Source organism: Squalius cephalus, assembly GCF_949319135.1.
Source record: "Squalius cephalus genome assembly, chromosome: 1".
NCBI classification, from domain to species: Eukaryota; Metazoa; Chordata; class Actinopteri; order Cypriniformes; family Leuciscidae; genus Squalius; species Squalius cephalus.
The window spans coordinates 37322320-37336373 of record NC_137122.1 but is presented as its reverse complement, the minus strand read 5'-3'; the positions used below and the strand labels follow the sequence as shown (position 1 = coordinate 37336373).

The 14054-nt window shown below is 36.9% G+C and overlaps 2 protein-coding genes across 2 annotated transcripts in view; both read right to left on the bottom strand.

Moving 5' to 3' along the window:
• The window catches only part of LOC307154331 (uncharacterized protein), a 780250-nt gene extending 771878 nt beyond the window's left edge, over positions 1–8372 (bottom strand). The window contains exons 1-2 of the mRNA XM_079864168.1: positions 8322–8372; positions 7871–8175 (exon numbers count right to left, since the gene is read on the bottom strand). Coding sequence (XP_079720294.1) covers positions 7871–8175; positions 8322–8364 — 348 coding nt within the window. The 5' untranslated portion in view covers positions 8365–8372. The remainder of the gene's footprint in view (positions 1–7870; positions 8176–8321) is intronic.
• Positions 1–14054, bottom strand: part of ighd (immunoglobulin heavy constant delta) — a 790210-nt gene that overhangs the window by 694583 nt on the left and 81573 nt on the right. The gene's annotated exons all lie outside the window — the stretch shown is intronic.

Genomic DNA, 14054 nt, shown 5'->3' with positions numbered 1-14054 from the left:
AACAGGCAGGAATAATCACCAGAAAACAGGAACAACGTAGGTAATCCGGAACACAGTTCAATAGACAGGCAATGGTCACAATGGCAGGTAGCAGGAATCGTCAACGGGGTACACAGTCCAGAGTCATACACAGAAAATCCAACACAGAAATAAACGCTCAGAATTACGACCATAGGGAACGATAAGACTTCGCAATGAACAAGAGAAAGTCCGCGCCTTATAAAGGCGATCACTAATGGGATGATGAGCCACAGCTGAGACGGAAAAGTACTGGGTCCGTGTGAGAAAAGAGTCCGGGCGGAACTAATATTCGGGTGATGGTTCCCGCTGTGTTCGGTCGGAAAGGGCCACAGAGGCGCTATTGGTGACATCCAGATTATTTTATTGATAAGAATGGTGAAAACTTTAATATGCATAACATAGTAAATAGTTTCAATGAGTTTTTTGTAAATGTTGGACCAGATTTAGCAGCATCTGGCATCTGGTCCCGCGCTGGGCCCCCCCAAACCCCAAAAAATGCAGTTTTTCCTAAATAACTACCTGAACCGTGGCACCGAGGATGAAGAAATTTTTATGGTATGTTGGTCTACTAGACTTTTACAGAAAAATTTCGTTTGGTCCCCGGGGGCCACTTCCCCCCCCGCGCTGGGGCCCCCGTAAATTTTTCGTCAACGATACCAGGGACACCGAAGCACCGGGGAACATGAAATTTGGTGGGCATGTAGCCCCACTAGACTTCTAAGGAAAAATTTCGTTTGGTCCCCGGGGGCCACTCCCCCCCCACGCTGGGCCCCCCCAAACCCCAAAAAATGCAGTTTTTCCTAAATAACTACCTGAACCGTGGCACCGAGGATGAAGAAATTTTTATGGTATGTTGGTCTACTAGACTTTTACAGAAAAATTTCGTTTGGTCCCCGGGGGCCACTTCCCCCCCCGCGCTGGGGCCCCCGTAAATTTTTCGTCAACGATACCAGGGACACCGAAGCACCGGGGAACATGAAATTTGGTGGGCATGTAGCCCCACTAGACTTCTAAGGAAAAATTTCGTTTGGTCCCCGGGGGCCACTCCCCCCCCGCGCTGGGCCCCCCCAAACCCAAAAAAATGCAGTTTTTCCTAAATAACTACCTGAACCGTGGCACCGAGGATGAAGACATTTTTATGGTATGTTGGTCTACTAGACTTTTACGGAAAAATTTCGTTTGGTCCCCGGGGGCCACTTCCCCCCCCGCGCTGGGGCCCCCATAAATTTTTCGTCAACGATACCAGGGACACCGAAGCACCGGGGAACATGAAATTTGGTGGGCATGTAGCCCCACTAGACTTCTAAGGAAAAATTTCGTTTGGTCCCCAGGGGCCAATCCCCCCCCGCGCTGGGCCCCCCCAAACCCAAAAAAATTCAGTTTTTCTTAAATAACTACCTGAACCGTGGCACCGAGGATGAAGAAATTTTTATGGTATGTTGGTCTACTAGACTTTTACGGAAAAATTTTGTTTGGTCCCCGGGGGCCACTCCCCCCCCCCCGCGCTGGGCCCCCCCCAAACCCCAAAAAATGCAGTTTTTCCTAAATAACTACCTGAACCGTGGCACCGAGGATGAAGAAATTTTTATGGTATGTAGGGCCCACTCTTAAGGGCCCACATCAACCTAGCCCATAATCAGTCATTTGTGATTTGCGCCCCTCCCATAAAAAATGAAAATGCAATATTATTCTGCTTTAATCGCCCCTATCTTCAGTGGAGATGTTCAGAACTGCACCATATTTCATGTGTATGATTAACTTGACATCCTCTGGGGGTATCCTCTGCTAAGTTTTGTAGAATTTCATCCATGGGGGGGTATAAAATAAATTCATTTATGTGCACATTTAGTGACTGTACACTCATCGGCCTGTAGATGGTGCTGTTGAGCGAAGGGTTGCTGGTTTAGGATGATACTGTCACACACACACATGCAGGAATACAAACAAATGCAAGCATGCACACACACTGACATCCACACGCACAGACACACACCCATACACACACATACAAATCCACATGCACAGACACACATACATACACGCACAGACACACACACACACACACAGACACACACATACACAAACACACACACACACACACACACACACACACACACACACACACACACAGACAGACATGCACATACTATTACTTTTTATAGGTATATACATAAACACGCAATACAGCCAAATTACTCCACGTCATTTATTTTTGTGGAAAGCCAGTGCAGGCCTGAGCGGCGGTCATATTTTGTACCGCGATGCGGTACATCTAGTTAAAAAAGTAATAAATAGTATTTCAAAACCGCTAAAATATATATGCAGTGTATCATTTCAGACTGGAATATTTCCAACTAAAATGAAAATTGCAAAAATAATACCATTATATAAAAATGGAAACAAGCACATTTTCACAAACTATAGACCTGTCTCTCTGCTACCTCAGTTTTCAAAAATCCTAGATAAACTATTTAATGATAGATTAGAAACATTTATAGACAAGCATAACATAATAAATGAAGGTCAGTATGGTTTTAGAGTAAAGAGGTCGACATCAATGGCCTTAATTGAAGCTGTGGAAGAAATTATGAACACCCTTGATAAAAAAAAAATATATGTAGTTGGAATATTTATTGATTTAAAGAAAGTTTTTGATACACTTAATCATTCAATTTTGCTCAATAAACTGGAAAAATATGGCATTAGGGGAGTGGCTTTGAATTGGATCAAAAGTTACTTAACTGAGAGACAATAGTTTGTGAAGTTGGGCGAGTTCACGTCACAGTGTCTGGGCATTGCTTGTGGGGTCCCTCAAGGATCAGTATTAGGTCCTAAATTATTTAATTTATATATAAATGACATATTTTGTGTATCTAAATTATTGAAATTTATATTATTTGCTGATGATACTAATATATTCTATTCTTGTGATAATTTATAATACACTTATAAAGATAGTAAATAAAGAATTAGTAAAACTAAATTTATGGATGGATATTAATAAATTATCTTTGAATTTAAATAAAACGAAGGTAATGATGTTTGGTAACCATAAAGAGAATGCAGAAATATTATTAAGTATTGATGGTGTTGCATTAGAAATAGTGTCAGAAATTAAATTCTTGGGAATAATTATTGATAGTAAATTAAGCTGGAAACCACACATCAGATACATACAAGGTAAAGTATCTAAAAGTATTTATATAATTAATAAAGTTAAATATGTCTTGGATTATAATGCACTATATATATTGTATTTCTCACTGGTTTTGCCCTATTTAACTTGGGGCAATAATAATAACTATAAAAGTTCACTACAAACCCTCTTCTTACTCCAAAAACGAGCAGTTAGAATCATACACAAGGTGGGATATTTTGATCACACAAACATATTATTTCTGCACTCTAAAATTTTAAAACTTTTTGATCTAGTTGATTTTTATACTGCTAAATTATTGTATAAAGCCAACAAAAATGATCTGCCGGGTAATATTCAGAAGTTCTTTTTGGGAAGAGAAGGGGGCTATAACCTGAGGGGATGTGGTAACTTTAAAGTCCAGGCGGTGAGAACCACCAGAAAAAGCTTGTGTGTGTCTGTGTGTGGTGTCAGACTTTGGAATGGTTTGGGGATACAGCTCAAGCAATGCCCAAATATTCACCGATTCCAATTCAAATTCAAAGAAATGGTGTTGACAAAATATAGTGAGGGCTGAGTGAGGGATTTGGGTGATCTTGTGTTGTGATTAGGGGGTGCTGGTTATTGTAAATAACGGAAGTATTGATGATTATAAATGGTTCTTATTATTTATCTTGATATTGTAAATGGTGACAATTACAATAGAGCGGGATATGTATACATAGCCAAGTAAATAATGATAATGATTATTATTTGTTATTGATATTACTGTTGTTATAGTAAAACTGTGATTAAACAACATGCTAGGATATGGTTACATTTTATATATGATGTGATTATTATAAATATAGGGACATATTTGAATGTTTACTATAGTGAGGATTATCATATAGCATTATTGTGATTATTGAGACAGCATAATGTAACTGTAAAGAACTATCATATAAAATAAATACTATCAAAACAAATAAATTATTGTTAATTTAACTGTTAATGGCAGTGGCTATATGGGGTAACATATGGGAAGGATTTGGGGGTGGGAGTAAATAAGTTATACTTCTTTCCACTCCCTTTCGAGCAACTATTATTAGTGTAAATAATGTATGTGGATATGTGTATCAAAATTGTAATGCGTGAGTGTGTGTACAGATACACAGTGTATATGTATATATATATGTGTATAGTTATTATTTGTAATGTATGTGGATGTATGTAAATGTATATATATGTGTATATGTGTGTATATATATATATATATATATATATATATATATATATATATATATATATATGGGAGATAAACAGTACTGTTTTGTTTTTTTTTTGTTTTTTTGTGTGTTAATATGTGTATATATATGTATTATTTTCTTTTTGTTTGCTCGAAATAAACTTTAATCAATCAATCAATCAATCAAAATATGTTGTTTAATGCGCATGTGCGAGAAATACTACGTCATTATGACGCTCTACTTCACTAGAGTTTGAAAAATGCGTGATGATAGCCTACTGAAGCTAGCCAAACAAGAGAACAAAAGGAGCACCACGTTTGGATGTTTGTTTGCAGATGAGACGTTATGCTGCAAATAATCAGTCAAGTATTGATGCTTTCTTTAGTTAATTTTTTTTTCACCGTAACATGTCAGTTGCTGAGTGCATTTTAATCGCAGATATTATAAACTCAGTAGACTCGGAAGGTGAATTAATCATGTTTTCAATAATTTATATATGATTGCATTCTAATAATGTCTTACATTGTAATGTGAGGAAGGCGTGTGTAGTCGTGTTCGAGGAATTTGGTTGCTGATTTTTTTTTTAAACTAAACCGACTTTTTAAATTATTTTAAAAACAAGCTACTAAACATTTGCTGAATGCTGATCCAATATGACACTCGAAGACGTTTATATACATGTAATACAAATAATCAATCTTATAACCACCATAAATATTTAATATATTACCCACCTCTAGAAAAAAATGCTTGTAATGTGTTCAATTTCATTTTGTATTTAAAGAGTTGTTCAATTACTATTTGTTTTGGAATATGTAATATTTTTGTGTTTATCTGGATTTGAACATTCATTTTGCAGGATCAGTTCATATTTGTTATTGGAGATACAGTGCAAGCGGTGTGGAATCACATACCTGTATTGATGAGGTGATGTTACAAGATTTATCATGACAGCACATCCTGATCAAGCTAAAACACTACTTTCAAGTCACTAACTAACGTTATCCCTATAGCTTTTAAATGCTTTGAATCTTTTGCATGTGCAAGTAATAAATTCCCACCTGTGCATTTACACCTGCCCTATAATCATCATATATTTTATAGGTAACAAACCAAAGGAAGAAGGCTTGCAGCATGTGTCAACCGTGGTAAATACAAGAACAGGAACATCCTTCATGAAGATAGCTATGTGGGGCAAGCTTAAAATGTAAGAATACCTTTCTTAATTTGCATTGGTCCTGGGTTTGCATGGGTCATATATCTATATTTGTGTAATTGATAAAGTTATGCTTAATTCCCTGTAAAGTAGCAATAAAAAGGTTCTCTATTTTTAATCACTTTAAGCCCAGTGTCAGTAAAGATGGCGTAGTCAGTGGAATCCTGGTGTTTGTGGGAAATAGAAGGAACCTTGACCCAGCTTTCTACTACGATGTGGCCCTGATGACTGAGGTAATCAATCACATCACACAATTTATCAACAGTTAACAGTCAAAAGTTTACATACACCTTGCGGAATAAACTGCTTCATCAGGGTAGTACTAAATAAAGATAAAACGTATACATTTTTGTGATCCCTATTACTGATAAAATTGTTAACATTTTGCAGATACTGCAAGGTGTATATCAACTTTGAAGCGCAACTGTATATCTATCTCTTTCATTCAATTGAGCCAAATATAATAATGGACTGGATCTGTATTATAAACAAATTTTCTGTTTTTTTTTTGTTTTTTTTTCCTCAAGGCATTTTTTTCTGACTTTCCTGCATCTTTGAAACATTTCCATTCACATATACTCTGGAGAGCATCTGGGACATTGACATAAACACTTTCCAACAACTTAAAAAATTGGGTGACAAATCATTTTGGTTTTTGTGCATTTGGAGTTCTTCAGTGTTTTTTTTTGTTTTTGTTTTGTGTGTGTGTGTTTTTTTAGACAAACTTAGATTCACTGTAATGCTGGAGTAAGCATTTGGTCCTGTTTAATGTTGGTGCTGGTAAAGGTTTAAAGGGATACTCCACTTTAAAATGAAAATTCTGTCATCATATACTCACCCTCATGTTGTTTCAAACCTGTATGAATTTCTTTCTTCTGCTGAACATCCCTTTAAGAGCTAAATAACAAGGTTCGGTAACTTTTAATTAGGTCTCATTTGTTAATATTAGTTTATTTTTTAGCCAACATGATCTAACCAAGACTAATATTATCTTACTTAGACTAATAAATGCTTAAAGTATTATTCATTCTTAGTTCATGTTAACTGAAGTAGGTAACTAATATAATTTTGTAAAGCATTACCCAAAGGTCTCTTTCCAAAACTGTTTGTGTTTATGCATAATGTTTCTTGGGGTTTTCTTGTGCATCAACAGAAATGTTTTTATGTACTTCTTTTAGAGATTATTTTGTTAGTAAATTTAGAGGGTTTTACATTTAGTTTTGTTGATTGTAACATTGCATTTAATTCACACTTAAGTGTATTGTTAACTGACATTAAAGTATATTTTAAATCACATTAATTGCGTGTCATTATATTGTGTAGTGCACTTTAAGTATATTTTAAAAATACTAGAAGCAATTATTAAAGTAGATATAAAGTTGTAATAAAGTACAAATTAAGTTGTTCCAAAAAATCACGCTTAATGGCAACTTATTACATTTTATTTCAACTTAATATGTGATATATTTGAAATTAATTGCACTTAATGTGCATTCAGTGTGTCGAAAACATTGCATTTAATTCACACTTAAGTGTATTGTTAACTGACATTAAAGTATATTTTAAATCACATTAATTGCGTGTCATTACATTTTGTAGTGCACTTTAAGTATATTTTAAAAACACTAGAAGCAATTATGAAAGTATATATAAAGTTGTAATAAAGTACCAATTAAGTTGTTCCAAAAAAATCACTCTTAATGGCAACTTATTACATTTTATTTCAACTTAATATATGATATATTTGAAATTAATTACACTTAATGTGCATTAAGTGCGCCGAAAAGATGGCATTTAATTCACACTTAAGTGTATATATTTAAAGTATATTATTTATGTAATAAGTACACTTTATAAAAGTACACTTAAGTGCACTTTTTTTTCACAAGGGGAGGGTGTGTGCCATGAGGCCTATGCCGCACTATACAGTATGCATATGGTGCATCTCACTCATTTTAGAACCAGCTGGTTGTTATTCCACATTTATCTAGCCTTGTAGGCTGGATTTGGGATTTGCAGCTTATCAAGATCCATTTAAAGAATCATGTATTTAGAGGTGCATAATGATGCATGTTCGGTTTATTATTTTAAAAATCATACTGTATCTTCAGCTTTTTTGTTAAAATAAGCTCCATATTGACAGCATATTGGAGGTTATTAAGTGGTAGAAAGGTAATTAGAAAAAAAAAACTTTTTCAGTGTAACAACCATGTCCACCTCATTTCTCTTGATGAGTTTTTGTACAGCTGCCTGTATTAGTGTTTCCACAGTGTCTCTTGCACAGTAATACACTGCAGTGTCTTCAGTCTTCAGCTGATTCATGTGCAGATAGAAATTAGAGCCGTCCTTAGTTGCTGTGAACCTGCCCTGGACTGACTGAGCTGAGCTCTTTACAGTATCTGAATAATAATAAATAATCCATTCCAGTCCTTTTCCAGGTGCCTGGCGGATCCAGTGCATCCTATAGCTACTAAGAGTGAATCCACTACATGCACAGGTCAGTTTGTGGGAACCACCTGGAGCCACAACTACTGACTGTTCAGACTGTGTGAGCACAACCTGAGAGTCAATACCTACAGAGACCAACAAATAGAAAATGCTTTACACAGAATCACAATACTGATCAAACTGAATTGGGTTTTACATTTCAACTCCCTAAAACTTCCTAAACAAAACCCCCTTAACTCCTTCAGAATTTTTAAATATAAAAAACACTCACTGTGTGCAGTTGCCAACAGCAGAAAGAGCTTTAGGGAGAACATTGTTTTTCCTCTTCAAATTGAACACTCATTTACTAGTTGTTTAAATAGGAAATATGACAGTTGAGTTTGCATTTACTCATGCATGTAACAGAGTCGAGTAGGTGTGTTCAAACAAAACTGGTTCATCATGACCTCCAGTTATTCATTTAATGAGAAAGGGTGCACCCTTCTGGTGTCTGAATTATTTTTAATGGTAAAACTTTACAATAAGGTTCATTAGTTAACATTAGGTAATTACATTAGTTAGCATGAACTAATAATGAACTGCACGTATACAACATTTATTAATCTTTGTTAATGTTAATTTCAACATTTACTAATACTTTATTACAATCTTGTTAGTTAACTGTGAACAAACATGAACAAACAATGAACAGCTGTGTTAGCAAAGATTAACAAATACAGTAACACATGTGTTGCTCATAGCTCATGTTAGTTAATACATTAACTAATGTTAACTAATGAACCTTATTGTAAAGTGTTACCTTTTAACTTAAACTTTATTACTTGCCATTTAGCAGATGATTTTAATGTAAAGACACTTAAAGAAAACTGATTTACAAAGGCTGAAACGTCACCTGACCTATTCCGTGTCCAAAACATTTATTTATTGACATGCAAACTTTGGTATTTTGTCATTTGACATTATAATCTACACACATTAACTCTGAAAAGTTTAATATTATGTCAACAAATATATATTTTTTTATTGAAAATGTCATCACTGAAGAGTTCTTGTGCAGGTACTGTGGCAGTTTGTGGCACAGTGTACTGTATAGCGAGCACACTAACTGTCACGTCTTGGTTTGGTCCATGTTTCATGTCTTGTCATGTGATTCCCTGACCCTCATGTGATCCTGCCATGTGTTCTGTGTTGTCATTGGTTGATTGTCTTGATTATGTTCACAGGTGTCCCTTGTCTTGTCATTTAGCCTTGTGTATTTAAGCCCTCATGTTTGCCTTGTTCGTTGTCAAGTATTGTTTTCCTGTAGCCGCTGTTGGTAAGCGCCATGCCTCGCCATGCCTCGCCTCATCTTTTTTAGTATTAATAAACTGCACTTTCAATGTTACAATAATACACAGCTGTGTCTTCATTGTTGAAGTTTTGTCCAGTTAAAAGGACTGCGTTGCTGGAGGATTCAGGTGAGAAACTGATTTTTTTTTTTTTTTTTTTTTTTTTCAGTAAATCTTTGACACCATTGCTACTGGAACTATAGAAACAGCCAATCCATTCCATCTGTTTTGATCCAATGTCTGATCCAGTTTGTGGTTGAATATCCAGTTGATATTCATGAATATCCAGATCCAGACTGAATATTCCTTGATCTTACAGGTGATGGTGAACGTTTTACTACCATGACAGGAGGCTGATTCAGCTCATACAGAAAAGACCTACAATCATTAAAGCATTATATCAGTAATACAAATTGAGCTCTGTTTATAATTTATTTTATTTATTTTTGTGTGTGAGCTGAATATACTCATAGGGTGCAGTTGCCAAAAGCAGTACATGATTCTGGTTGTATTTCACTGTGGCTCTGTAAAACACTAAGAGCCTTTATTATGTCTTTGTTCTCCTGTTTACATGAAGGGTGGAGATTTGCATTGACGTAAACATCTATATATTACAAACCCTTCCTTCCCCTCCCTTCTGAGTCATGTAATGCACAATGGATTTAAAGTCTACAAACCTGTTAAAAAAGCTGGTTTTTGTGATGTATAAAATGAAACAAGCATAAATCATGTCAGAACATTTGCACCTTTAATGTAAAGAGTGCAGCCTATATAATGTAATGCCACTGAAAACTGAAGTGACACATTTCAGGGGTGAAACACACTTGGAATAACTAACTTCATAAGTGTGCACACCCCTGAACTAATAGTTAGTTGAAGCACCCTTTGATTTTATTACAGCACTCAAACTGTTTGGATAGGAGTCTATGAGCTTGAATATTTTTCTTGTCTTATTTGCAAAAACATTCCAGATCTGTTAAATTGCAAAGGCATCTCCTCTGCGCAGTGTCCACGAGTCCCCCACAGATTTTCTGTCGGATTCAGGTCTGGAAGACTCATCTTTCTTTGCTGAAGCCATTCTTTTGTTGATTCAGATGTGTGTTTTGGATTTACTGGTAAGTTTGTGAGATTGTCCAGGTTTAATGACATCAACAATATGAAAACTTTACATTTACAACAGTATACACCATGAATAAGTCTGGTTGTCAATGTTTTAAAGAGCCCTTTTTACAATTTTGTGAGAGCAAACATGAAGATAAAACTCTCATTAGTGTATTAGAGTATTAGTAAACTATTAGGGATATAGGGTAGGGGTAGTCGAATAATTTGACATGTACTTACAAAGTTACTTCTAGTCAGTAGAATGTCAGTAGTGGGGACCATCACAACAAAGTGTCAGCGTTAAATGCATCTCCGTAGCATGCATTGTATTTATCTTGCAATTTATACATGAAAATTAGTTTTTACGTGCGATACACACTTTATAGCTTGTAATACGCACGTACCCCAAACCACTAATCCTACCCGAGGGGTTTACAGTGCGTATCGTATGCATGTAAAAACTAATATTCATGTATAAATTGCATGATAAATAAAATGCATGCTATAGAGACGCATTTCATGAGATCGGGTTGCGTTAACAGGGTTAGTGTTAACATTATAAAATTTCATTCATTCATGTCAGAGTATGTGTTTCCATACTTCCATGCACCCTGCTCACGCAGACATCACACATCATTAGAATGTGCTGTGTTAGAAGGCTATGCAGAGTTAGACGTCAGTCACCTGACACCACAAACAAAGAGAAGCCACCTTTTACAGTTCCTCCTGAACCAAAACGTCTCTGGTTACTGATGTAACCTATGTTCTCTGAATAGGGAACGAGACGCTGCGTAGCTTTAAGACTTTAAGGCTAAGCTTTAAGGAACGCCTTCTGGGTGTGCCGATTGTCTGAAGCCCTCATAGAATCACGGCAATTCATTGGCTGATGGTGCGGGCGCCGCCCCGACGCTATTACGTCGTCACATTATACAGGCGTGCGCGCCATCTGCTCCTCAGATTTCTCTGCCGAAAAAGAAGCTTGTCGGCAGCGCGAGGAGCTTGGCAGCGAACGCAGCGTCTCGTTCCCTATTCAGAGAACATAGGTTACATCAGTAACCAGAGACGTTCTCTTTCATAGGTTCACTCAACGCTGTGTAGCTTTAAGACGCAGTGGGAATGAAATACCAAACTCGCCAAGCTAATACGCTGCCGTAACTAGTACAATGACCAGATAACTCACACGACTGGTTCAAGTAGATAAAATTTGGGAACCTGGAGTCATATTGAGATCCAAACTGTAAAATCTGACAAAAGTGTGTGGAGAGGACCAGCCTGCCGCCACACAAATGTCTTCTAGAAGGGCCCCTCTGAACAGTGCTTGAGAGGAAGCCACACTTCTGGTGGAATGTGCCCTGATGCTAAGAGGTGAAGGCAGACCGCGCACCTCATATGCCAGTGAAATAGCCTCTGTAACCCAGTGGGAAATTCTCTGCTTTGATGCGGCAAGCCCACGGTGGCCAGCACCAAAACAAACCAAGAGCTGGTTAGATTTTCTCCAACTGCCAGAGCAATCCACATAGAACTTCAATGCTCAGACAGGGCAGAGCAAATTAAGTTTCCTGTCCTCCTCAGAAACAAAAGGAGGAGGATGGAAAGAGTGAAGGTTAATAACCTGAGAGTGAAATGCTGTGGACAATACTGCCCTACAAAGCAAAAAGGCAGTAACTACGCAGAGTGCAGAACTGAGAAAAATGACTTTAAAGTTATCCTGTCATCCAGCCTAAGTAGTTGTAGGTAGATTATTGGACATGTGGCTGTTTTGTTACTTTATATTAGCTTATTCTTTGTACATATCAATCCTCATATTTAATTTGATATGTTACCCCTATTTTGCAGTTACTGTATTCTTCCTTTGTAAACTTGCTGTGTATTACTTACCAAAAATGTGGGACCATACCAAGGAAAAAGGCAGTTACTACAGATTCTCCAAAAACTATTAACATTTTTCTCCAAAAACGACACACATTTGAGATAAGATGTTTTGTCACATAACAAAGGATGCCTTGAATGTCATGAAAATGATAATAACTCATTTTTGACCAAAATGCAGTTACTGCCTTTTTGTTTTGTAGGGCAGAATACTTTGGGCACATATCCTGGTCTCGGTCTTAAAGTCACCCTGACCAGACCAGGAGCGAAGTCCATACATGACTCGCTGACAGAAAGAGCTTGCAAATCCCCCACCCGCTTCAAAGCTAACAAAAGAGTAACCTTGAGAGTCAGAATCCGCTCCGAAGCTGACTCTAAGGGCTCAAAGGGAGCCTCCGTTAACACTAGAAGTGCCAGAATTCCATAACTACTAGAACTGCCGCAAGCGGTCATTTTGACCGCTAGATTCCAAACTAGGCTATATCTTTAATGATAAATACCCAATTGAGAGATTAATGCATTTATTGTATTAGGATGTCTTTTTTTTTAAAAAAACAACAACACCAAACTGTACATTTAAACAAGTTTATTTATACATTTATAAATAAATAATATCCGTAGATGTCCGTAGTATAGCCTATGTTTTCATGTTTCTGTTCGATCGCGCCCGCGACCGCCGACACACACACCATATTCCAGCATTGCAATCTTGACATTGCAGCCTGTTCATTATAGCTATAATAAAATATAATAATAAAATAGTCAACCTAACATATAAAAATTCCACTGCTCTGTTTGTCAGTAGCCTACAATTCGTACCATTTTGCGCGTGTGAAGAGGATGATTTTTTCCGTCGATACTGGAACATGAGTGAAGTACAAAGCCTATAATAAAGAACAGTTTACCATTCAAATGCATCGCAAATGTTGAAACATTTTGATTCTAATTAGAGAGTTACGTGAGCCCAACGCCGCTTACTTTCACTTTCGCTTATAAAGTAGCCTATTTCATTTTGGCTTGTTTATAGTTATTTTTTTCATTCTTGTTCTGTTCTGAATATCATTACATTTAAATGATTTGTTGTTGAATATGTTTAGTGTACTTTTTACCACATTTTATTGTTGTGTATATTAGTATAGCCTATAATAATACCGCGAAATTCAGTGCGGTCAATATGACCGCCTTTGGCCGAAATAGGTAAATATGTTCTTTTTTTTTTTTTTTTGCCTTATGTGTAATTTATATGAAACACATTTTAAATGAAAATACAGACACTTTTAGGAAAAGTCAGGTGCCAGCAGGATTGTATTTATTTTTTCAACAAAGTTATTGCAGATATAAAATTCAAAACGGTCAAAATGACCGCCATGGCCGTTCTAGTGTTAAGCCCTCCAGGACGACCGACAGGTCCCAAGGGGGAATTCCAGGGGAGCGTGCTGGTTTCAGGCACCTAACCCCACACATAAATGCTGAGACTAACCTCAGTTTACCCAGGGGGATCTCATCCGACTCTCTATGAGCGGCAATAGCAGCAACGTAAACTCTCAGAGTGGTAGCGGCCGCTCCAGAAGCAAACTTCTCCTGTAGGAATTCCAGCACTGAACCCACTGGGCAGCTGACTGGGTCCCTAGCGTGTGTTGAACACCATGACTCAAAAACCCTCCACTTAGAGAAATACAGCCTTCTCGTGGAAAGGGCTCTCGCAC